This window comes from Bombina bombina, chromosome 11, assembly GCF_027579735.1.
Source record: "Bombina bombina isolate aBomBom1 chromosome 11, aBomBom1.pri, whole genome shotgun sequence".
Classification (NCBI taxonomy): Eukaryota; Metazoa; Chordata; class Amphibia; order Anura; family Bombinatoridae; genus Bombina; species Bombina bombina.
Window position 1 is genome coordinate 121,941,721 of NC_069509.1, and position 26,512 is coordinate 121,968,232.

Genomic DNA, 26,512 nt, shown 5'->3' on the forward strand with positions numbered 1-26,512 from the left:
TCGCACATATTGTTTCCATTTGCATCACATTGTATGCTCAATTGGACTTATTTATTGCCATTGATTGTATCATTTATTATTGTATTTTACATTGCCACTTTTATTTATTATTTTTTATCTTTTATTTTTTTTTTTTTTTTTTTTTTTTTTAACTTTTATTTATAACCATGAAGGGGTGCAGAGTTACAAGTTGCCTCACCAACCCATCACGCAGGGTGGGTCAGGAGGGCAGGTAAGGTAAAACAAACAGCTGCATTTTCATACAATAACATACATATGACTTCAAGAATTTTTCAGTAGGCAACTATTGTTCTAAGCGATATGGATCTGCACCGCCACATTGGGGTTTTTTAACCTTAATAACAAACAAACAAACAAACATAGGGAGAGAGGGGAAAGGGAGGGGGAAGAAACAAGGGGACCGGAAAAAAAAAAAAAAAAAAAGAGAGGGGTGGGGGAATAAACAAACATGGGGCCAGGAGCAGGGGGACAAGAATAGGTGGGGGAAGTGAAGCTAGGGGAGAGGGAGGGGCAGAGTGGTGAGGGACTGAGGGGGTACAACAAGGGGACAGTAACATACTAAAGCAAACTTCGAACTTCAAACAGCACCCTCTCCTATTTGGGGTGAGTATCCCCCTGTGGAATGAATGTGGAGAGTCTCTACTTATTTAGAGTTTTAGCTTGCGATGAATTAAACTACTGCAAGAACACTAGTCAGCATAAAATGCAATATGGTCTGTAATTTAGAAACTTGAGTAGTTAGTCATAGTTATACAGGGCGTTAGATTATTATAATGTCCTATGGGGGCTACCCAATATGTCTGTATATTATCCCCGAACCCCAGAAATGATACCAAGATTGATTTCAGGCCTCTTATTCGGATATAATGCTAAAATAGCGGCTGAGAATTAAGTCCCGTGAGCTATGTTGATAATACCACTTAATGCTCCCCCCCCCCAGTGAGGGATTAGTATATCATTGGTTATTGTCAAGAGGGCCTATTTAAATTATTTCAATACAGGAAATTATGGTATGTTCACTACCCACATTATATATCACATTCCTTAATACTTCAAGATTAGTGTGGTAGATTAGGTTTGCTTGGTTTGTATGCCAAGGTTAAAAGTAGAGTTGTAAAAAGGCACTAAAGAAAAAGAGGGTATCCTTGCCACAGCAATCATATATCAAATAGGGTTGTATTAGTCGTAGAATTAATGGTGAGCCTTTATGAAACCTCTGCCAAGTTGGGGGTATCAGTGAGTTTAAGTAGGGAGGTGCGAGTGTCACCTGCTGGCTACATTTTAGGAAGCAAAGTGCTTGCTGCTTCTGGGGAGAAATTTTGAGTGTAGTGAGCAGGCCTACATCCATCAGCGCAATAGAGGGCATGAGTAGGTGCATAGAAAGGATTGATCTCACTTCAGGGGAATAAGTACCAGCAAGATAATCTTTCAGGCAGATACAGATTACTAAAACAATATACATACATCTAAGTAGTGGTACTCTTGAAATACATCAGTCATAAGATTATAATATAGATTTCTCTATTAAAAATTGGTAGGATATATCCAAATCAGGAATTCTGCAATGTGAGTTATTTTTAGCTTTGCCTATATGAGGGCGTAAGGCCTTGGAACCCATTAAAGATTTTCTGGGCAGCTTATGTGACGTATACATAACAGAACGGCACTTATACAGACAGCAAATGACATGCCTGTCTCCTGATACATGATAAAAGTTAAAGCATAGGTTCAGATTTGTGGCTAAACTAATAGCTGACTAGGTATAGCCTAAGTAGAGAAATAAAATCATTGGGCCTGTCAGAGAGTTACCCTAAGTGACAAAAAATAATAATTAAGCTAAAAGCAATAAGCACTGCATAAAAAGAGGAGAAGATATCTATCAGTCTGCCGTTAGAGCACTGTTGCAACCTCAGGGGTTATAGCACAGTTAGTTGGATTACATCTCATACCGCACCAGTGCTTCCCAGTTGCAAAAATAAAAAAAAAACAGTAAAACACAACATCACAAACAACACCTATCTAAACCAAGAAAGAAAGCATTGCTGTCCTGCTATTGTGCAATATGTCCAGGAATTCTCTTATAAACAGCTGGGATGATAGGATGAAAACAGTACCAAATCCTACAAAGTGATCAGTTAGCAAAATGGTATAGATTAAAATGTCACCATTGTGGACCTGGAACCGCTGATATGATTAGCCAATACCCGTAGCCAAACGGTTCTTGAAAGCCTGCCAGGTGAGCTTTGGATCCGTCAAATTCTGAAAGGAACGGGCGTGCAACAGCACCGAGTGTCCCGTGGCAGATGAAGTCAGGCCATAGTCAGATCCCTGTCTCAAGTGTGAATAACCTGTCTCCAACCAGAGCCTGAACTGCACAAGGGTCCATTCCACTGTTCGTGCAGAGTAGCGCTGAGCGTCGGCATTCCGCAGCACCTCCACAGTGCTCTCTCTCCCTGTTAATGCGGGATCATTGTAGATGACTGCAATGCTGGGCGATACTTCGTCGTAGTTTGATTTCCGCGGTGCGTCTTCTGGCCCCATTGTGTCACTAAAATCCGAGTCAAAATTCTCGCGGGGTAAGTCAGCTTCAGGTCGGCGCCATCTTGGTGGAGCAAGCAGGGATCTTGGTGTCTGAATCTCCGCCAACAACTGCTGCATGGTAGTCTCAAGCTGGGTCAATGCTGGAAGTAGTAGGTTCTGTAGCGACTCCAGAATTTGAAGATCTTCTGGTGGTAGGTTATCCATTTTACAGTAGAAAACCTGTTGTGGCTTTAACATGCGGTTTTTGCGCCACTAAGCTAGTTATGAGCCCTCCGGGGGCAAGGGCGATGTTTTAACCCTTCGCAAAATAAATAAGCGGCCGGCCCACCGTTAAGATACAGTGCCCAGCAAGCTAAAGCAGCGGGGATACGGTAGCTGTATATATTTAGGCAGTTTTATTTAGAGTCTACACGGAGCTCTTCAGCCATGCTACCGTTCGTTGATCCCGCCCACCGGAACTCTATTTTTTATATATTTTTATATTTTATGATATATTTCCTTACATTTTGGTAGGCACCTATTTTAGATATAGTCTAGGACATAGGGATTGCTACAGGTTCTCTGCATACAACATACATTTGAAGATCCCACAGCCTTTCTTCAAAAATACATTTGAAGACCTCACATCAACAAGCAGTCCTACAGGCTCTCTGCACGCACTAGCCCACCAATCCTCCCTCCACCTCCCACCCTGGTGTTTCTGGGGTAGACTGTCCCTTTAATGGAGATGTTTTTATTACCAGTTTCCAAAATTTTCCACACCAATGGAAACTAGGCCAGAGTCGCAAGAGCCATGGTTATTTCCTCTTAACCCTTTAACTGCTGAGCCATTGCCACCCTTGTGTTGAGCCGTTTTGGAGATTTTAGATGCTGCTTATATTGAGGCCCTACTGTAGGTAATTTTTCAGTGAGAAACCCACACATATTATATATCTTTTTTTTTTTTCGAGACCCAGAAGATTAAAATTCATATATATGATTTTTTTATTAAAATTTTACTAAACAAGGTTAAAAACAATAGTGGGTGGGTGTTTTTCCCCTCAAAACATTATAGGAAAAAAAGGAGTTATCTAGATATAAACTGATGGCTTTCGGTATAGTTATGTAACATTGATCTGCACAAAGCTCCCATGAGCCTCTGTGCAAATAAGTGCACATTTATTCATGCCAGGTGATCCCTATTACCATAGAATTACCTGGCTATTAAAACTTATATAAGGGCTTTTTTTAAGAGGAGTTATGGGCTTTAAAACAAGGGGTCTTGGGGGTCTCTACGCTCTAGGTCTTTTTGATGGCCTTTTAGAGAGGTGTTTATATGTTGTGCTTAAACACAAGTATGCTTTTTTAAGATACAATGAGTCCACTGATTTCATCCTTGTGGGATATCGCCTCCTGGTCAGCAGAAGGAGGCAAAGAGCACCACAGCAGAGCTGTATAAATAGCTCCTCCCTTCCCTCCCACTCCAGTCATTCTCTTTGCCTTGTTAGTGATAGGAAGAGGTAAAGTGAGGTGTTAGTTTAGATTCTTCAATCAAGAGTTTATTATTTTTAAAATGGTACCAGTGATTGCTATTTTATTTAGGGTATAGCCATATGCCTTGTCAGCTTCTAGTGTAGAAGCTACAGGTGGCTTTAAAGCATTGGGAACTGGTGGGATTTTTTATTCTCACTGCGCCTCCTATTTTTTATGCTGCACTTCAGATTATGGCCTTAGCAATTATTATCTAAGACCCAGTATGTCTTCACAGATCTGCAGGATGAAGGATCTCCTGTTATGTGGGACTGTTCATGCTGTCGCTCAGCATTAAGGTATGTGCAGCTTTTTTTTTTGTTCTGGGACATCCATTACCTCAGGCATGGCTGTATTTTTTACCTTTCAGGTTGGGGGATATATAGACCTTTATTTAGGGCTATCCTTGTCACTTGTTCACTTTCAGTTTATGCTACTTGAAAGTGTAGGTTTCGTTCAGGGGCTATTTACGAGTCCTTCTGTGACGATTTATGTGGTGCTGTGGGATGTGACGCTGGGGATAAGTGCGGTGGCTTATTATATGCTTTGGGGTATTACTTTTTTAATAGGCTGTGTTTTGGTGTACTTTAGTCCGGTGATCGCATAGGCTTCCATGCTAATTCAGGCCTGAGTGTGGGCAGGGTTATTTTCGTGCGCTTATTTGACGCTGCGCATCTCGCTCCCGGCTTCAGGCTGACTTCCGTTCTGATGTTTATTCAGCTGGTTGCTGCACGTTGCTTAGTTCGCATGCCGCAATTGTAGATGCGGTCTTAGGCGTTCTGAAACTTAGAGGCAGTGGACGATGTTACGTGGGGGCAGGTAAGCGCCTCAGCAGAGCTGTTGAGGCGCAGAAGTGCTGTTTAGTGATGTTATTATAACTGTTTTTGCCTATAATTATTTCTGCCTATTACTAAGATTGTTTGTTTAAATTTAAAGATACAGTACTGTTTAAAATTTCTTTTTTATATTTAAAGAGACACGGCCAAACTTTGTTTTATCATGGATAGTCGCAAAGTGTGACATGTTCCGTGTATTTGAATGCCAATGTGGAACCCCCTGATACTTTTTGTCCCCCATGTATTGAGAGGGCATTACAATTTAGAGAGCAGATTTTCTTTGATAAAATTTTCCACAAATGGATGTTTCTCTTACTGATGAGATTCAGAGTGTGTCACAACTTTCACCCCAAGCGTCACAGCCCCTAACGCCTGCTCAAGCGGAGCCAAGTACCACTACAGCTTCTGCTGTAATCACTTAAAAAGACATAGCTACAGTTATGTCTTCTACTCTTTCAGAGGCGTTATCTGCTTTTCCTGTATTTCAGGGCAAGCGTAAGAGGAATGAAAACCACATGGTTAATACAGCCTCTGATGTTCTGATGGCAATCTCTGATGTACCCTTCCAGGGCTCTGAATTGGAGGGTATGGAGGTTCTGTCTGAAGGTGAACTTTCTGATTCGGGTAATGTCTTGCCAGTGACAGATTCAGAAGTGGTTTCTTTCAGGTTTAAACTTGAACACCTCCGACTGTTATTGAGGGAGGTTTTAGTTACTTTGGACGACTGTAATTCTATTGTAGTTCCTCCAGAAAAATTGAGTAAGCTGGACAGATATCTTGAAGTTCCTTCTTATTCTGATGTTTTTCCAGTTCCTAAATGAACTTCAGAAATTATTGCTAAGGAATGGGAGAGTCCAGGTATTCCTTTCTCTCTTTCTCCTATTTTTAGGAAAATGTACCCTATAGCTGACGCTATCAGGGACTCTTGGCAAGCGGTCCCCAGGGTGGAAGAGCTATTTCTACCTTGACTAAACATACTACTATTCCCATTGAGGATAGTTGTGCTTTTAAAGACCCTATGGATAAGAAATTAGAGGGTCTACTTAAGAAAATCTTTGTTCATCAGGGGTTGCTTTTACAACCAGCAGCCTGCATTGTTATGGTTACAAGTGCGGCAGCTTATTGGTTTGATGCTCTGGAAGAGTCTCTTAAAGTTGAGACTTCTAACTTTGGAAGAGATACAGGATAGGATTAAAGCTCTTAAATTGGCTAATTCCTTTATTACAGATGCTTCTCTGCAGATTACTTAACTGGCGGCTAAGAGTTCGGGGTTCTCCATCTTAGCACGCAGAGCCTTATGGTTAAAATCGTGGTCTGCGGATGTGTCGTCAAAATCTAAGCTTCTAGCTATTCCTTACAAGGGGAAGACCCTGTTCGGACCTGACTTAAAAGAAATTATTTCTGACATAATGGGAGGCAAGGGTCATCTCCTCCCTCAGGATAAGAAATCCAGACAGAGAGGTAGACAGAGTAATTTTTGTTCCTTTTGAAATTTCAAGGGTATCCCCTCTTCCTCTTCCTCTAAACAGGAAAGGAACTATTCGCAAGCTAAGTCTACCTGGAGGCCCAATCAATCTTGGAACAAGGGTTAACAATCCAAGAAACCTGCTGCTGCCCCCAAGTCAGCATGAAGGGTTGGCCCCCGATCCGGGACCGGATCTAGTAGGGGGCAGACTGTCTTTCTTCATCCAGGCTTGGATGAGAGATGTTCAGGATCCCTGGGCAATAGAAATAGTGTCGCAGGGATACAAACTGGAATTCAGAAATTCTTCCCCCAGAGGAAGGTTTCTTCTTTCTCGATTATCTGTAGACCAGATAAAAAGAGGCATACTTACGCTGTGTAAAAGACCTCTTCTCTATGGGAGTAATTTGTCCTATTCCAATTCAGGAGCAGGGACATGGGTTTTATTCAAATCTGTTTGTAGTTCCCAAAAAAGAGGGAACTTTCAGACCTATCTTAGATCTCAAGAGTCTAAACAAATTTCTCAGAGTTCCATCTTTCAAGATGGAAACTATTCATACCATTCTTCCATTGGTCCGAGAGGGTCAATTTATGGCAACAGTGGATCTAAAGGATGCGTACCTTCATGTTCCTATCCACAGAGATCATTTCAAGTTCCTGAGATTTGCGTTTCTGGACAAACACTTTCAGTTCGTGGCTCTTCCTTTCGGTCTAGCCACAGCACCCAGAATCTTCAAAAAGGTTCTGGGGTCTTTACTGGTGGTTCTATGGCCACAGGGCATTGCAGTGGCGCCTTATCTGGACGATATTCTGATCCAGACATCAACATTTCAACTGGCAAGGTCCCATACCGACATTGTACTTTCCTTCCTAAGAACCCATGGGTGGAAGGTAAACCTGGAAAAGAGTTTGTTAGTTCCTCAGACAAGGGTGCCCTTTCTGGGAACTATAATCGACTCTATTTCAATGAAGATTTTTCTGACGGAGGTCCGAAAGTTAAAAATTCTGAATACATGTCGAGCCATTCAGTCCAATCCTCGTCCGTCAGTGGCTCAGTGCATAGAGGTAATCGGATTAATGGTGGCAGCAATGGACATTGTTCCATTTGCACTGTTTCATCTCAGACCCCTGCAAATGAGCATGCTCAGGCAGTGGAATGGAGATTATACAGATCTGTGTCCTCTAATACTTCTAGATCAAGAGACAAGGGATTCTCTTCTATGGTGGTTGTCACTGGATCATCGGTCTCAGGGGACATGCTTCCACAGACCCTCATAGGTGATAGTGACAATGGATGCCAGTCTGTTAGGTTGGGGAGCAGTTTGGAACTCCCTAAAGGCTCAGGGTGTATGGACTCCGGCGGAGTCTCGACTTCCAATCAATTTCCTGGAGTTGAGAGCAATATTCAATGCTCTTCGGGCTTGGCCTCAGTTGGCTTCAGCCCAATTCATCAGATTTCAGTCGGACAACATAACGACGGTAGCTTACATCAATCATCAGGGAGGAACAAGAAGTTCCTTAGCGATGACAGAAGTAGCCAAGATCATACAGTGGGTGGAGTCTTACTCCTGCCATCTGTCAGCAATCTACATTCCAGGGGTGGAAAACTGGGAGGCAGACTTTCTGAGCAGGCAGACATTTCATCCAGGGGAATGGGAACTCCATCCGGAGATATTTTCCAACCTGGTTCTCAGATGGGGCAGGCCAGAGTTGGATCTCATGGCATCTCATCAGAATGCCAAGCTTCCAAGATACGGGTCCAGGTCCAGGGATCCCCAGGCGGAGCTGATAGATGCCCTGGCAGTGCCTTGGTCTTTCAGCCTAGCTTATGTATTTCCTCCGTTTGCTCTTCTTCCCAGGGTGATTGCTCGAGTCAAACAGGAGAGGGCGTCGGTAATTCTCATTGCTCCTGCGTGGCCTCGCAGGATTTGGTATGCGGATCTGGTGGACATGTCATCTCAGCCACCGTGGAAGCTCCCATTGAGGAAAGACCTTCTCGTTCAAGGTCCCTTTCATCATCCGAATGTAGTTTCTCTGCAGCTGACTGCATGGAGATTGAACGCTTAATTTTATCTAAGCGGGGGTTTTCTGATTCGGTCATAGATACCTTTATTGAGGCACGTAAGCCTGTTACTCTGAAAATTTATCATAAGATATGGCGTAAATATCTTTATTGGTGTGATTCCAAGGGCTACTCATGGAGTAGGGTTAGGATTCCTAGGATTTCGTCTTTTCTCCAAGAAGGATTGGAGAAGGGGCTGTCAGCTAGTTCCTTAAAGGGTCAGATTTTTGCTTTATCTATTTTGTTACACAAGCGTCTGGCAGGTGTTCCAGATGTACAATCTTTTTGTCAGGCTCTGACTAGAATCAGGCCTGTATATAGACCAATTACTCCTTCTTGGAGTTTAAATTTAATTCTTAGAGTTCTTCAAGGGGTTCCGTTTGAACCTATGCATTCCATTGATATTAAGTTATTATCTTGGAAAGTCTTATTCGTGGTTGCTATTTTTTCTGCTCGAAGAGTTTCTGAGCTTTCAGCATTACAGTTTGATTCTCCTTATTTTTTTTTTCATTCTGATAAGGTGGTGTTACGTTCTAATCTTGGTTTTCTTCCTAAAGTTGTTTCGAACAAGAATATTAATCAGGATATTGTTGTTCCTTCCTTGTGTCCTAATCCTTCTTCTAAGAAGGAACGTCTGTTATATAATTTAGACGTAGTCCGTGCTTTAAAGTTTTATTTACAAGCAACTAAGGATTTTCGACAATCATCTTCTTTGTTTATTGTTTTTTCAGGGAAACGTAGGGGTCTGAAAGCTACGGCTACTTCTCTTTCTTTTTGGCTGAAGAGTATCATCCGTTTTGCATATGAGACTTCTGGACAGCAGCCTCCTGAGCGAATTACGGCTCATTCCACTAGGGCTGTGGCTTCCTCATGGGCATTCAAAAATGATGCTTCTGTTGAGCAGATTTGCAAAGCTGCAACTTGGTCGTCTCTTCACACTTTTTCCAAATTTTACAAATTTGATACTTTTGCCTCTGCTGAGGCTGCTTTTGGGAGGAAAGTTCTTCAAGCAGTGGTGCCTTCTGTTTAGGTTCCCTGTCTTGTCCCTCCCTTTTCATCCGTGTACTATAGCTTTGTTATTGTATCCCACAAGTAAGGATGAAATCCGTGGACTCATTGTATCTTAAAAAAGAAAACAAAATTTATACTTACCTGATAAATGTATTTCTTTTTGGATACGATGAGTCCATGGCCCGCCCTGTTCTATGAGACAGGTTATTATTTTTATTATTTGTTTTTGTTAAACTTCAGACACCTCTGCACCTTGGCTTTTCATTTCTCTTCCTAACTTCGGTCGAATGACTGGAGTGGGAGCGAAGGGAGGAGCTATTTATACAGCTCTGCTGTGGTGCTGACCAGGAGGCGATATCCCACAAGTAAGGATGAAATCCGTGGACTCATCGTATTAAAAAAGAAATACATTTATCAGGTAAGTATAAATTTAGTTTTTTGCTTTTATTTTAAGTGCTTATACTTAAAGGGACAGAAAACCCAAATTTTTCTTTCATGATTTAGAAATAGTATGCAATTTTAAACAACTTTCTAATTTACTTCTATTATCTAATTTGCTTTATTCTCTTAATATCCTTTGCTAAAAAGCATATCTAGATAGGCTCAGTAGTTGCTGATTGGTGGTTGCACATAGATGCCTCATGTGATTGGCTCACCCATGTGCATTGCTTTTTCTTCAACAAAGGATATCTAAAGAATGAAGCAAATTAGATAATAGAAGTAAATTGGAATGTTGTTAAAATTGTATTCTCTACCTGAATCATGAAAGCAAAATTTGGGGTTTAGTTTCCCTTTAAACCCCCAAGACACATGAAAAAGCATGAAATACCCTTTCAAACTGAGGGTCTTGGAAGTTTTTAGGGCTTAACAGCTGAGATTGAGGGATTTGAACACTTACCCCCCTCCATCCAGCTCCCTTTTCACCTTGATGATACTTCTGGGTTTTCAGTGCTTGGTTTTCAGTGCTTGGTGATGTCATCCGGCTTTCCCGGGCGATGCTCAGCCCTAGAGCACCATCCCAGTAAGCAGTAAATACATTGTTCGGATTATTTCCACTTAAAGGGTTAAAAATTACGAAGATGCTGGATGTTAAATGAAAATAGTGGGAATGGTTATCCTTTACACAAAACAGTTGTGCAGTTGTAAAACACAACATGGAAAGCATGTGAATGGTGAACTGGTGCAAAATGGAATCTGATCTTACTTTACACCAGCCAAAAATGTTAACACTTTGGTGAAGATTATTCTCTCTCTCTCCCCCTTTTTTTGCACGCACTCTCTCCCCCTCTCTTTTACGCTCTCTCCCCCTCTCTTTTGCGCTCTCTCTCTCCCCCTCTTTTGCGCTCTCTCTCCCTCCTCTTTTGCGCTCTCTCTTTCCCTCTCTTTTGTGCTTTCTCTCTCCCTCTCTCTTTTGTGCGCTCTCTCTCCCACTCTATTGCGCTCTCTCCCCCTCTCTTTTATGCTCTCTCCCCCTCTCTTTTGCGCTCTCTCTCTCCCCCCTCTCTTTTGCGCTCTGTCTCTCTCCCCCTCTCTTTTTGCTCTGTTTCTCCTTTTTTTGCTCTCTCTCTCCATTCCTCTCTTTTGCTCTTTCTCTCCATCCCTCTCTTTTGCTCTCTCTCTCCCCCCTCTTTTTTGCTCCCTCTCTCCCCCCTCTCTTTTGCTCTCTCTCTCCCCCCTCTCTTTTGCTCTCTCTCTCCCTCCTCTCTCTTGCTCTCTCTCTTCCCCCCTCTCTTTTGCTCTCTCTCTCCCCCCTCTCTTTTGCTTTGTCTCTCTCCCCTCTCTTTTGCTCTCTCTTCCCCCTCTCTTCTGCTCTTCCCACTCTCTTTAGCTCTTTCCTATCTCTTTTTGTCTCTCCCCCTCTCTTTCTATTTCTCTCTCCTCTCTGTCGTGCCGACCATGCCCCCACCACGCCCTGACCATGCACGGCCACGCCCACGCTTCCGCTCGGCCGCGCCCATTTTCGCCACAAACAGCATGCCATGGATTGTCAGGTAAGGCCAGGTGTGTTTGTCCTCGTGTTGTCCTCGCTGTCTCTTCTACTGTGCATGACAGCTTCGGACAAACACACTTGGCCTTTTATATAATAGGATATATATATCTATATACATACTGTACATACATATACATCTTTAGACATGCATATGTATGTACAGTATCTCTATGCTAAAGCCCTTTGCCTGCCTTTTTTTCTAACACCTGAGACCTCATATGCTTGAGCCCTCATAACTCTTTTGTGCAATATTTTTTTAATAATTTTTATTAGATATTATTTGTAATGTATTTTTGATGTGTTTTGTGACACTTTTTTGTTTCGTAAAACAGTTTACCAGAGCATTCTAGCGTGAATTTTGATTGTACTCAAGTGATCACATTTACTTTCAACTTGTAATACGAGCGGTAAACCCAACAAGAGCGAACACCCGCAATAAACCCCTTATCACTCGCGCGAAACTGTTTCCCCTTATATGTCGTTCCTGCTGAGGACTATTATATGGGGACAGGTATAAAACAGGCAATAAAAGAGACTGTCCAATCAAGGCTTTGCAGAACATAGGGTTTTTAAAATAGGTTTGCACAAAGCCCTGTTTGTAGAAACAGTGAGAAATAGAAAACTAGTTCAAACATGGCGGAGCACGTTACTTTATAGAAACTAAAAGTGCCTTACAAAAACAAGTAATATAATTGTAAAATTGTAAAATACATCTACATATTATTCTAATGCTGATCCATGCTTTGAATACATTATTTTGTCTAGCATGTATTTACTGTTTAAAGTCTCTAATAGTAAAGTCAAAATTAAACTTTCATGATTCCAAAAAGAGCATGCAATATTAAACAACTTTTAAATTTACTTCTGTTATTAATGATGCTTAGTTCTTCTGGTATCGTCTGTTAAAGAGTAATTATAGGTGATCTCAGGAGCGTGCACGTGCCCATAGCCATCAGGCAACAATTTTTAAATCAGTGTTATATATTGTTGCAAACTCTGCTGTCAAAGCGTGTCAGTAGCATTATATGGCAGCTGTGTTTGCAACTATGTATAACATTACTATAAACATTGTTACAAACACTGCTTCCAGATGGCTTGACACGTGCACGCTCTTGAGCTTACCTATGATTACTCTTTAGCAAATGATACCAAGAGAACTAAGCAAAATTGGTATATTGGACAGTTTTTTAAAATGTCATGCTCTATCCAATCCATATAAATTTAATTTTGACTTTACTGTCCCTTTAAATGAGATTTCCTTGTTATACTAATACAAATGTGAGTAACAGCTCTTCTAATGGGTAAATGACACCCCCAAAAAATAACCCCAGGTTGACTGCAATGTGTTATCTTTGCTATGATGTATTGGAATATGACAGGAAGTAATCTCTTTTTGTCGCCATGCCGACCAGTGTGAGTATCATATTTAATTATTGTAATTCAATACAAATTTTTCCACAACAAAAAACTTAAATTACCATTTGTATTACAGATGTCTGAAACATATGGAGATGTATTTACTGTACATTTTGGTCCTATGAAGATGGTGGTGCTTTCTGGATACAAGACAGTGAAGGATGCTCTAGTCAACCAGGCTGATGACTTTGGAGATAGAGCAGACATGCCGATATTTACAAATTTAATAAAAGGAAATGGTAACTAAACATCATTGGATCAAACACATTTAAAGTGACACTAACTTTTTTCTCAGTTTCCCCTAAAAATATTTTAAAATGTAAAGCAGTTATTTGGATGTCTCTGTACTTCATAAATCTATGTTTTTATGTCAATGGAAGCATTTTCCTTCCAATAGCAGAGGTCTAGTTTCCATTGAGGTGGTAAAGTTTGGAAACTGGTGGTAAAAACATTTATCTTCATTTTTATTTTACCAACATTTTTCAAACTTTATCACCTCAATGGAAACTAGGCCAGAGTTGTTAGAGTTGTCCTTATTAACGAGTGAGAAATCAGTTGTTTCTGAGCTTTTTGTTGCTATGGGTATAAAATTGTGTCCCTCTTCTTAGGCCTAGTTTCCATTGGTAAATTGTTGAAACTGTTGATAAAAACCATCTATCTCCATGAAAGTCTATGGAGATTTTTTGTTACTACCAGTTTCCAAACTTTGCCACCTCAATGGAAACTAGGCCTTAGGCCTAGTTTCCATTGATGTGGTAAAGATTGGAAACTGGTGGTAACATAATAATTCTCCATAGACTTTAATGGAGATAAATGTTTTTACAAGTAGAAACAAACGGCACAGCTCTAGATCCGGGCTTGATCCTCAATTCTCACAGCAAAGGGTGAAGCGAGGCTACTACGGGTAGCCAAACATACCACAACAATGAGACGCGGTGCACATCCAATGGCTGAGCAAATCGTAAGTACAGATTCGAAAAATATTAAAACATAACTTTATTTGGACGTATTAAAAAGCTGTTTGGCAAAAGTAAAGAAGGTCTAATCCTTATGAGTTTTGTGCCCTACAGCACTTAATCAAAGGATACACTATTCATGATCTCCTTACTATTTAAACCCCATACAACCAATCAGAAGCTACAAAGTTGCCATGGTAACCGTGGCTTACAAAATAGTTTTAAAATTAACAACATTAAAAAAATGATGCTTTACAAAGCAAAGCTCATTTGCCTAAACACACAAAAATAGTCCTTAATTATACAAAATGGAGCAATCAATATATATTAAATCATGTATTAAATAATGCAAAAAGGAAAATAGATACTTAACAGGTGACCCATAAATTAGTGAACCAAAGATATACCACCAGATATAATTGTGAAACGTTTGAGCTAATAACCTCCACTAGGGTTTATGTGAAATCTGGTGTATATGCATATATCCATGAGAGATGGTTGCATATTCTCCAAGTAGTATCTCATATCCAGTTAAAGAGATTTTTTTAGGGGCTGTTTTTTTATTTTTTATAAGAGAATGGCAGTACTTCTATAACTAATCTCCTAAAATTAAGCAGTATTAGAGGTTAGCAGCCCAAACTGCTTAAACAGGCTTGGAAAAAGGAAATAAATCTGGAGGAGAGCCTTATGGGGACTTTCTGTAGGACATAAAGTATGCATGGGAGGATAGTCATTTTCAGGGCTTGAACCCAGCCCCGCCAGGAGAGGGGTCTATCTTTCCAGTGTCCCTCCAAATGACTCCAAGTCCCTCTTCCCTTCAGTTAAGAGGGTATTATAGTTAAGGTCAAAAACTTTATGGGGATCGGGTGTTAAGGCAATGCCCAAGTATTTTATATGTAAAGTCTGTAACTTGTACGGGCATGTATTACGTAATGAGAGAATTGGGTCTGGTCTAAATGTATGTTCAGTATTTTGGATTTTTGAGGATTGACTAAAAAAGTTAGAGAGGCTTCCAAACCTTTCAAACTCACCATTAGAGCCTGTAGTGAGGTTTGGGGAGAAGGGAGGGTAACTAAAATGTAATCTGCAAATAATGTTAACTTGTATTAGTTTGGTCCCTGTTTAAGGACCTGTATCTTTTGGTTTTTCCTTATATGTGCAGCCCTTTCTTGTCTCATTCATAATCTTTTTTAGAGAATGTGGCATTTGCCCTGACCCTGGCAGTGGGACATGTATAAAGGCTAAGGATTCTGGTGGTCATGCGAAGTCCAAAGTGGTTAAGAATTGCGGATAAGTAACAAGATTAGTTTTTAAGTTAGACATTTTAGCCTACTCCATTAATTGAAGCAGTCGGATAGTGTTGACCCTGACCTCACGACCCATAACAAGTCCAGGGAGGACTGAATTTAACCTATTAGCTCTAATTTTAGCGAATATTTTTAGATCTTTAAGTTAGAAGGGAGATGAGACAGTAGCTACTTGGGGACATTGTAGGTTTACTCCATTTTGGTATAAACGTAATGTCTGTGTCAAGCATTATCGGCGGGAAATTAAAGTTCTCATCAATGGCTTGGACAATTGAGACCAAATTGGGAGCCAGGATCATTTTAAATGTCTTACAGTTTTTGTTTGTGAACCCATAAGGGCCTGGGCTCTTTTCAGCTTGTAAGTCTTCAAAAGCTTTGAGAACTTCTTGAAGGGAGATGGGTTAATGAAGAGATAAGGATTTGCCCCTAGGAAGCGAGGGTAAGTCTGCTTCCTCAAGATAGGACTCCACTTGGAGGTCAGTGTGAGGAGGTGTAGGGCTGGGGAGCTCATAGAGGTTTTCATGAAAACTACAAAACTCAATGCTAAATAGCAAAAGAAAAAGTGGTCCTTATTAGAGAAAATGAAAAGAATCTGTGTAGACAGAAAACAGAGGCGCCTTATGGGACAGTATCGTCCAACAATATAGGAGCAAGGATAACAAAGCGGCTCAAAGTGGGAGTACTCACAAGTGTAGCGGCATAACGTATGCCTCACAGCACAGGACGGGACCTTTGGTCGCCCAACAGACACAAACGCTGGATCAACACATGGAATCCAGAAGCCAATCAGCAGCAGCTTGCGGGACCACGTCACAGAGGAGCTGTCTATGAATTACCAGTCACCAGCCTCGGCAAATTGAAGGACAGGTCGGCGAACCAACGATAAACATCAAAAATAGAGCAGTTAAGGTCAAAAACTTTATGGGGATCGGGTGTTAAGGCAATGCCCAAGTATTTTATATGTAAAGTCTGTAACTTGTACGGGCATGTATTACGTAATGAGAGAATTGGGTCTGGTCTAAATGTATGTTCAGTATTTTGGATTTTTGAGGATTGACTAAAAAAGTTAGAGAGGCTTCCAAACCTTTCAAACTCACCATTAGAGCCTGTAGTGAGGTTTGGGGAGAAGGGAGGGTAACTAAAATGTAATCTGCAAATAATGTTAACTTGTATTAGTTTGGTCCCTGTTTAAGGACCTGTATCTTTTGGTTTTTCCTTATATGTGCAGCCCTTTCTTGTCTCATTCATAATCTTTTTTAGAGAATGTGGCATTTGCCCTGACCCTGGCAGTGGGACATGTATAAAGGCTAAGGATTCTGGTGGTCATGCGAGGTCCAAAGTGGTTAAGAATTGCGGATAAGTAACAAGATTAGTTTTTAAGTTAGACATTTTAGCCTACTCCATTAATTTAAGCAGTCGGATAGTGTTGACCCTGACCTCACGACCCATAACAAGTCCAGGGAGGACTGAATTTAACCTATTAGCTCTAATTTTAGCGAATATTTTTAGATCTTTAAGTTAGAAGGGAGATGAGACAGTAGCTACTTGGGGACATTGTAGGTTTACTCCATTTTGGTATAAACGTAATGTCTGTGTCAAGCATTATCGGCGGGAAATTAAAGTTCTCATCAATGGCTTGGACAATTGAGACCAAATTGGGAGCCAGGATCATTTTAAATGTCTTACAGTTTTTGTTTGTGAACCCATAAGGGCCTGGGCTCTTTTCAGCTTGTAAGTCTTCAAAAGCTTTGAGAACTTCTTGAAGGGAGATGGGTTAATGAAGAGATAAGGATTTGCCCCTAGGAAGCGAGGGTAAGTCTGCTTCCTCAAGATAGGACTCCACTTGGAGGTCAGTGTGAGGAGGTGTAGGGCTGGGGAGCTCATAGAGGTTTTCATGAAAACTACAAAACTCAATGCTAAATAGCAAAAGAAAAAGTGGTCCTTATTAGAGAAAATGAAAAGAATCTGTGTAGACAGAAAACAGAGGCGCCTTATGGGACAGTATCGTCCAACAATATAGGAGCAAGGATAACAAAGCGGCTCAAAGTGGGAGTACTCACAAGTGTAGCGGCATAAACGTATGCCTCACAGCACAGGACGGGACCTTTGGTCGCCCGACAGACACAAACGCTGGATCAACACATGGAATCCAGAAGCCAATCAGCAGCAGCTTGCGGGACCACGTCACAGAGGAGCTGTCTATGAATTACCAGTCACCAGCCTCGGCAAATTGAAGGACAGGTCGGCGAACCAACGATAAACATCAAAAATAGAGCAGGTTATCAGATAACTCAAAAGTTTATTTATACACAAAATTTAAAAGGTATAAAACATCAAGCAACGCGTTTCTCGACCCTCAGGTCGTTTCATCAGTGTTTGATTAGTATTAGTAGGTGAGTGGGCTGACAAATAGTCATAGGAAATAGCATGTTTGAAAAATACCATAATTTAAGAACTAAGTGATGTTACCATGGCAATTATCATTTTTTATGTATTGGCTCATGAATGTGCATGCCATTAGACTTGGGTATATTGCCTGTGTTATAGAGGTATTAAGATTGATTACTATTAATAAATTAAATAGAATTCATTCTTATATACTGATTACTGGCAATTTTACAAAAATATTTGTTATTGTTCAAATGTTTATTTAACTATGGGAGTGCAATCGTGAAAGTGAGGTTGATTTAATGGGAGAAGATACCTGAAGTTGGGAATTTTGAAAGTGAATCAAATCAAAGGCTAAGTGATGGATATGTAAAAAAGTGATTTAAGAAAATATTAGGGTCAGCGAAAGTGGTTATGAGCGTGAGTGTGGAGTCTAAGTGATGGATATGTAAAAAAGTGATTTAAGAAAATATTAGGGTCAGTGAAAGTGGTTATGAGCGTGAGTGTGGTGGTTGTGTGTGCCGTTAAGGAGAAAATATGCAAGTGACAAGTTATGAGAGTGGTTGAATACACTGTGAATCAAAAACAAAAAGTGAAAAAATGGTGTTGATGTGGGATATAAGGGAAGTGGAAAGGGAGGTTAAGGGATGTTAATGGAAGAGGACTGAGAAGCAGAAGCAAAAATGTGGTATGAGCATAGGTATTTGAAAATCATGCCTGAATGAATGATGCTTATCTATAATCAACCATGCTGTACTATAGATATATGTTGTAGTTGTTAAAGTCATTTAAACCATGACAGAGTTCAAAAGATGTAACCATCTGCATTCCATTTGAAGTAGTACTCTTTCCAGGTTTCCTCCAAGGATACCTAGATTGGTTTCTTGGATAACAGCAAATTTTAATAATTTATCATTGTTATTGTGTGTTTTATTGAAGTGTTTTGTAACACTGGTTAGTATTTTACCATCTAGTATGTCTTTTGGGGCATTCCTAATATTACGACAATGTTCTTGTATTCGTTTGCTGACCTGTCGAGTAGTCATTCCTGTATTAAGTAAATTGCATGGGCACTTTAAGACGTACACTACTCCTGTGTAGTGATGTCGCGAACCTAAAATTTTCGGTTCGCGAACGGCGGACTCGAACTTCCGGTATTGTTCACGAACCCGTGAACCGCCATTGAATTCAATAGGCAGGTGAACTTTAAGACCTACAAGGACTCTTTCTGGCCACAATAGGGATGGAAAAGTTGTTTCAAGGGTACTAACACCTGGACTGTTGCATGCTGGAGGGGGATCCCTGGCAAAACTCCAATGGAAAATTACATAGTTGATGCAGAGTCTGCTTTTAAGCCATAATGGGTCTAAATCAACTAACATTCCCAAAGTGGCTGTCTCAAAACATCCCGGACAGAAGATAGATTGATAGTGATAGATAGGATAGATAGATATACATAGATTGATAGTTAGATCGAATCGATAGAAGAGAAATAGATAGATTTGTTAGATATATAATTACCCTAATAAATTCTAATAATCAAACATGCGTTCTTGGACCCAACTAGCTTGTGTCAATTAGTACTTTTCTTAGCACTTTAATCCCTGTTCCCCCCCCCTATCGGGGGAGTTCTATATGGCCTGCCAGATATGTGGTCTGCTACCTATTTTAAGGAGGTTGTGTTTTAAGTACTACCATTCTTAGCACTTTAATCTCTGTAACTCCCCCTATTTGGTGAGGTCTATACGGCCTGGATGATTACCCATACAAAATATAATAATAAGACATCTGCTCTTAGTCTGCGACCCATGGAAACTATGTTGTGTTAATTAGTAATGTCCTTCGCATTTTAATAGCTGTTACTCATACTCTCCCTATCGGTGGAGGTCTATATGGCCTGCATGATTACCCTTACAAAATATAACAACCAAACATATGCTCTGGGACCCATGGTAAGTAGGTTGTGTTAAGTAGTACTGTTCTTTGCATTTTCATACCTGTTACAACACCAAATGGTGGCAGGTCTATCTGGCCTTCATGATTAGCTGCACCAAAACCCCAAAAAAAGCCGAGTGGTCTTAGACTAACACCCATGGCTAACTCGGTTGTTTCAATTAGTACTATTCTTAGCACTTTCATCCCTGTTACGGGCGGTCTACATGTCCATCATGATTAGCCGAACAAAATCCTACAATCCAACCTTTGCTCAGTCTTCATAGGCCCTTCATTGTCTGTATTTTGATAGTACAGTTCTTATTATTTTTATAGCTGATACAACACCGAATGGTGGCAGCTCTATATGGCCTGCATGATTAGCCGCACCCAATACAAAAATAAATCCAAGCGGTCTTGGATTAACGCCCATGGCTAACTCTGTTGTTTCAAGTAGTACTATTATTAGCACTTTCATCTCATCATCCCTGTTACTTCCAGGACTCTCGGTGGTGGTGGTCTACATGGCCATCATGATTAGCCTAACCAAAAACTACAATCCAACCTTGGCTCAGTCTTCCTAAGGCCCTTCATTGGCTGTATTTTGGTAGTACTGTTCTTATTAGTTTAATAGCTGATAAGACACCGAATGTTGTCAGCTCTATATGGCCTGCATGAATAGCCGCACCCAAAGCCAAAAAAAAGCCAAGCGGTTTTGCACTTACACCCATGGCTAACTCTTTTATTTCAAGTTCTACTATTCTTAGCTCTTTCATCTCATCATCCCTGTTACTTCCAGGACTCTCGTGGTGGTGGTCTACATGGCCATCATGATTAGCCTAACCAAATACTACAATCCAACCTTGGCTCAGTCTTCCTAAGGCCCTTCATTGGCTGTATTTTGGTAGTACTATTCTTATTAGTTTAATAGCTGATACGACACCGAATGTTGTCAGCTCTATATGTCCTGCATGAATAGCCGCACCCAAAGCCCAAAAAAAGCCAAGCGGTTTTGCACTAACACCCATGGCTAACTCTGTTGTTTCAAATTCTACTATTCTTAGCTCTTTCATCTCATCATCCCTGTTACTTCCAGGACCCTCGGTGGTGGTGGTCTACATGGCCATCATGATTAGCCTAACCAAATACTACAATCCAACCTTGGCTCAGTCTTCCTAAGGCCCTTCATTGGCTGTATCTTGGTAGTACTGTTCTTATTAGTTTAATAGCTGATACGACACCGAATGTTGTCAGCTCTATATGGCCTGCATGAATAGCCGCACCCAAAGCCAAAAAAAAGCCAAGCGGTTTTGCACTAACACCCATGGCTAACTCTGTTGTTTCAAGTTCTACTATTCTTAGCTCTTTCATCTCATCATCCCTGTTACTTCCAGGATTCTCGGTGGTGGTGGTCTACATGGCCATCATGATTAGCCTAACCAAATACTACAATCCAACCTTGGCTCAGTCTTCCTAAGGCCCTTCATTGGCTGTATTTTGGTAGTACTGTTCTTATTAGTTTAATAGCTGATACGACACCGAATGTTGTCAGCTCTATATGGCCTGCATGAATAGCCGCACCCAAAGCCAAAAAAAAGCCAAGCGGTTTTGCACTAACACCCATGGCTAACTCTGTTGTTTCAAGTTCTACTATTCTTAGCTCTTTCATCTCATCATCCCTGTTACTTCCAGGACTCTCGGTGGTGGTGGTCTACATGGCCATCATTATTAGCCTAACCAAATACTACAATCCAACCTTGGCCCAGTCTTCCTAAGGCCCTTCATTGGATGTATTTTGGTAGTACTGTTCTTATTAGTTTAATAGCTGATACGACACTGAATGTTGTCAGCTCTATATGGCCTGCATGAATAGCCGCACCCAAAGCCAAAAAAAAGCCAAGCGGTTTTGCACTAACACCCATGGCTAACTCTGTTGTTTCAAGTTCTACTATTCTTAGCTCTTTCATCTCATCATCCCTGTTACTTCCAGGACTCTCGGTGGTGGTGGTCTACATGGCCATCATGATTAGCCTAACCAAATACTACAATCCAACCTTGGCTCAGTCTTCCTAAGGCCCTTCATTGGCTGTATTTTGGTAGTACTGTTCTTATTAGTTTAATAGCTGATACGACACCGAATGTTGTCAGCTCTATATGGCCTGCATGAATAGCCGCACCCAAAGCCAAAAAAAAGCCAAGCGGTTTTGCACTAACACCCATGGCTAACTCTGTTGTTTCAAGTTCTACTATTCTTAGCTCTTTCATCTCATCATCCCTGTTACTTCCAGGACTCTCGGTGGTGGTGGTCTACATGGCCATCATTATTAGCCTAACCAAATACTACAATCCAACCTTGGCCCAGTCTTCCTAAGGCCCTTCATTGGATGTATTTTGGTAGTACTGTTCTTATTAGTTTAATAGCTGATACGACACCGAATGTTGTCAGCTCTATATGGCCTGCATGAATAGCCGCACCCAAAGCCAAAAAAAAGCCAAGCGGTTTTGCACTAACACCCATGGCTAACTCTGTTGTTTCAAGTTCTACTATTCTTAGCTCTTTCATCTCATCATCCCTGTTACTTCCAGGATTCTCGGTGGTGGTGGTCTACATGGCCATCATGATTAGCCTAACCAAATACTACAATCCAACTTTGGCTCAGTCTTCCTAAGGCCCTTCATTGGCTGTATTTTGGTAGTACTGTCATCCTTTTGAATAATAGATTACAGGAAAGGCATTGATTTTAGAATCCCAGAGATCATTTATATGACCCGTGAAATAAAAAAAAAATTCATTAGATACCCGTTACACAATTATTTATCCTCAGGCCTTTTTAATACCAGGGTCCCGGAGCCTCAAACGAAACAACAGCATGAAAGAGGACATATGTCATCCTTTTGAATAATAGATTACAGGAAAGGCATTGATTTTAGAAACCCACAGATCATTATTTGCAACCGTGAAATTAGAAAAAAACATTGATTACACACCCGTGACACTTATTTATGCTCAGGCCTTTTTAATACGAGGGTCCCGGAGCCTCAACCGAAACAACAGCATGAAAGAGGAGATATGTCATCCTTTTGAATAAAAGATTACAGTAAAGGTATTGATTTTAGAAACCCACAGATCATTATTTGCAACCGTGAAATTAGAAAAAAACATTGATTACACACCCGTGACACTTATTTATGCTCAGGCCTTTTTAATACGAGGGTCCCGGAGCCTGAACCGAAACAACAGCATGAAAGAGGAGATATGTCATCCTTTTGAATAAAAGATTACAGTAAAGGCATTGATTTTAGAAACCCACAGATCATTATTTGCAACCGTGAAATTAGAAAAAAACATTGATTACACACCCGTGACACTTATTTATGCTCAGGCCTTTTTAATATGAGGGTCCCGGAGCCTCAACCGAAAAAACAGCATGAAAGAGGAGATATGTCATCCTTTTGAATAAAAGATTACAGGAAAGGCATTGATTTTAGAAACCCACAGATCATTATTTGCAACCGTGAAATTAGAAAAAAACATTGATTACACACCCGTGACACTTATTTATGCTCAGGCCTTTTTAATATGAGGGTCCTGGAGCATGAACCGAAACAACAGCATGAAAGAGGAGATATGTCATCCTTTTGAATAAAAGATTACAGGAAAGGCATTGATTTTAGAAACCCACAGATCATTATTTGCAACCGTGAAATTAGAAAAAAACATTGATTACACACCCGTGACACTTATTTATGCTCAGGCCTTTTTAATACGAGGGTCCCGGAGCCTGAACCGAAACAACAGCATGAAAGAGGAGATATGTCATCCTTTTGAATAAAAGATTACAGGAAAGGCATTGATTTTAGAGACCCACAGATCATTATTTGCAACCGTGAAATTAGAAAAAAACATTGATTACACACCCGTGACACTTATTTATGCTCAGGCCTTTTTAATACGAGGGTCCCGGAGCCTCAACCGAAAAAACAGCATGAAAGAGGAGATATGTCATCCTTTGGAATAAAAGATTACAGGAAAGGCATTGATTTTAGAAACCCACAGATCATTATTTGCAACCGTGAAATTAGAAAAAAAAATTGATTACACACCCGTGACACTTATTTATGCTCAGGCCTTTTTAATACGAGGGTCCCGGAGCATGAACCGAAACAACAGCATGAAAGAGGAGATATGTCATCCTTTGAATAAAAGATTACAGGAAAGGCATTGATTTTAGAAACACACATATCATTATTTGCAACCGTGAAATTAGAAAAAAAACATTGATTAGACAGCCGTGACACTTATTTATGCTCAGGCCTTTTTAATACGAGGGTCCCGGAGCCTCAACCGAAAAAACAGCATGAAAGAGGAGATATGTCATCCTTTGGAATAAAAGATTACAGGAAAGGCATTGATTTTAGAAACCCACAGATCATTATTTGCAACCGTGAAATTAGAAAAAAACATTGATTACACACCCGTGACACTTATTTATGCTCAGGCCTTTTTAATACGAGGGTCCCGGAGCCTCAACCGAAACAACAGCATGAAAGAGGAGATATGTCATCCTTTTGAATAAAAGATTACAGGAAAGGCATTGATTTTAGAAACACTGAGATAATTACTTCCAACTGGGAAATAAAAAAAAAACATTGAACAGACACCCAGTACACTTTATTATCCATAGGCCTTTTCAGCAGAGGCTCCAGGACCCTCAACAAAAACAAGAGCAGGGAGCTGGTCATAGGAGTACAATGGAGTGTGACAATAATAATCTGAAGGTGAAGATTGCATAGTTGTGGCATTTTAATTTTGTTATCGTGGGAACTTAGTACTTGCAATGACCTTGAATCCATATCGCACATGTGTTATTTAAGGCACTGTTTGTCTATTTTTTTGAATATCAGCATTTGGTAAATGAAACTCAACTTAAGGCTGGTGAGAAACGACCTTTCTTCTGGCTGTTTGCAAATGTTGTGGCTCTGGACAAACATGTGAATAAGGGGCCATCAGCCATATTCTGCAGGCAACCCCTTTGCAAGCAGAGCTCGTTACTTCTGTCTAAATCATCTTCCTGGTATGGACAGGCCACTGTTTCCCACAGCAAGTACAAATTTTGAAATACAAGATTGTCTTGAGTATGGTAGGAAACCAAAGTTTATTTAATTCTGTACTATCTATCACCACAAAAAAATGAACTTCTTGAAGCAACAAAAATGCCAGCAATTCCATGTGCTTATGGATGACAAGGACGTCATGTCCTTTGGTGCACAGAGATGGAGACGATTTTTGCCCTACCTGTACACTACCCAGATGTCTCAAACATCACCAGAAACACAATACAGCCACTCTTGTGAAGTTCCTGGAGTGTTCCGGTAGCCATCTCTTTGCGCTCCTAAAGGAATACTTTATCAGTGTTTTTGTATACATCCGACAACAGCTTCGGAGACTGTGGTGACGCACATGTTATTTACTGTTGTTCCAGCTGTGGCAATATCAATTGGCATAAAAAAGTTAGGATTTGTGGGTTGGGGAGCCTATAGCTGTTGCGGTAGGACGTGTGTTTGAGGAGCTCCAGGTCTTACAAGTTACTTCGGAGTTACTTTTCAACCTTAATTTAATTTTCTTTTTGGGATTCATAGTCACACTTTCTGGGGCTATCCAAGAGGAGCCTGGTAAAAGCAGTAGTAGTCACCCCTTATATCAACGGGTACCGAGACCTGTTTTTTGCCTTTCCAATATTGCGCCGTACCCAAAAATAATCCTGAAAAAAAAAAAAAAAATTACAATTTGGACTAGTGACACACATTTTATGCATGCTGTGGCAATTGCAATTTGCAATAAAAATAATCTGCTAACAACAACCACTACCTATGACCACACCTGACTCCTGAAGTCATGCTTCAGTTATTAAGTCAAGTTAAATAATTTATTTATTTTTTTTAAGATCAGCAGAGGCTCCAGGACCCTCGACAAAACCAGCGGAAGGAAAGAGGACATATGGCATCCTTTTGAAAAAATGATTATAGAAAAGGCATTGATTTCAGAAACACAGAGATCATTAGTTGCAAACGGTCGGTAAATAGAAAAAAACATTGATTAGACACTCAGTACACTTATTTTTCATTAGGCCTTTTTAATAAGAGGCTCCCGGAGCCTCAACAGAAACAACAGCATTAAAAAGTACATATGGCATCCTTGTGAATAATAGATTACAGGAAAGGCATTGATTTTAGAAACCCGTGGATAATTTTACTTGCAACCGGGAAATAAAAAAAAACATTGAACAGACACCCAGTATACTTTATTATCCATAGGCCTTTTCAGCAGAGGCTCCAGGACCCTCAACAAAAACAAGAGCAGGGAGCTGGTCATAGGAGTACAATGGAGTGTGACAATAATAATCTGAAGGTGAAGATTGCATAGTTGTGGCATTTTAATTTTGTTATCGTGGGAACTTAGTACTTGCAATGACCTTGCTCTGGTGAATCCATATCGCAAATATGTTATTTAAGGCACTGTTTGTCTATTTTTTTGAATATCAGCATTTGGTAAATGAAGCTCAACTTAAGGCTGGTGAGAAACGACCTTTCTTCTGGCTGTTTGCAAATGTTGTGGCTCTGGACAAACATGTGAATAAGGGGCCATCAGCCATATTCTGCAGGCAACCCCTTTGATGATTGACGATAAACATGTGTCACCTGCAAGCAGAGCTCGTTACTTCTGTCTAAATCATCTTCCTGGTATGGACAGGCCACTGTTTCCCACAGCAAGTACAAATTTTGAAATACAAGATTGTCTTGAGTATGGTAGGAAACCAAAGTTTATTTAATTCTGTACTATCTATCACCACAAAAAATGAACTTCTTGAAGCAACAAAAATGCCAGCAATTTCATGTGCTTATGGATGACAAGGACGTCATGTCCTTTGGTGCACAGAGATGGAGACGATTTTTGCCCTACCTGTACACTACCCAGATGTCTCAAACATCACCAGAAACACAATACAGCCACTCTTGTGAAGTTCCTGGAGTGTTCCGGTAGCCATCTCTTTGCGCTCCTAAAGGAATACTTTATCAGTGT

At 40.5% G+C, this 26,512-nt stretch overlaps 1 protein-coding gene across 2 annotated transcripts in view; it reads left to right on the forward strand.

The window, feature by feature from the left end:
- The window catches only part of LOC128642402 (cytochrome P450 2K1), a 316,728-nt gene that overhangs the window by 27,418 nt on the left and 262,798 nt on the right, over positions 1-26,512 (forward strand). For both annotated transcript variants that reach the window (XM_053695165.1, XM_053695166.1), the window contains exon 2: positions 12,925-13,087. In XM_053695165.1, the coding sequence (XP_053551140.1) occupies positions 12,925-13,087 (163 nt within the window). The remainder of the gene's footprint in view (positions 1-12,924; positions 13,088-26,512) is intronic.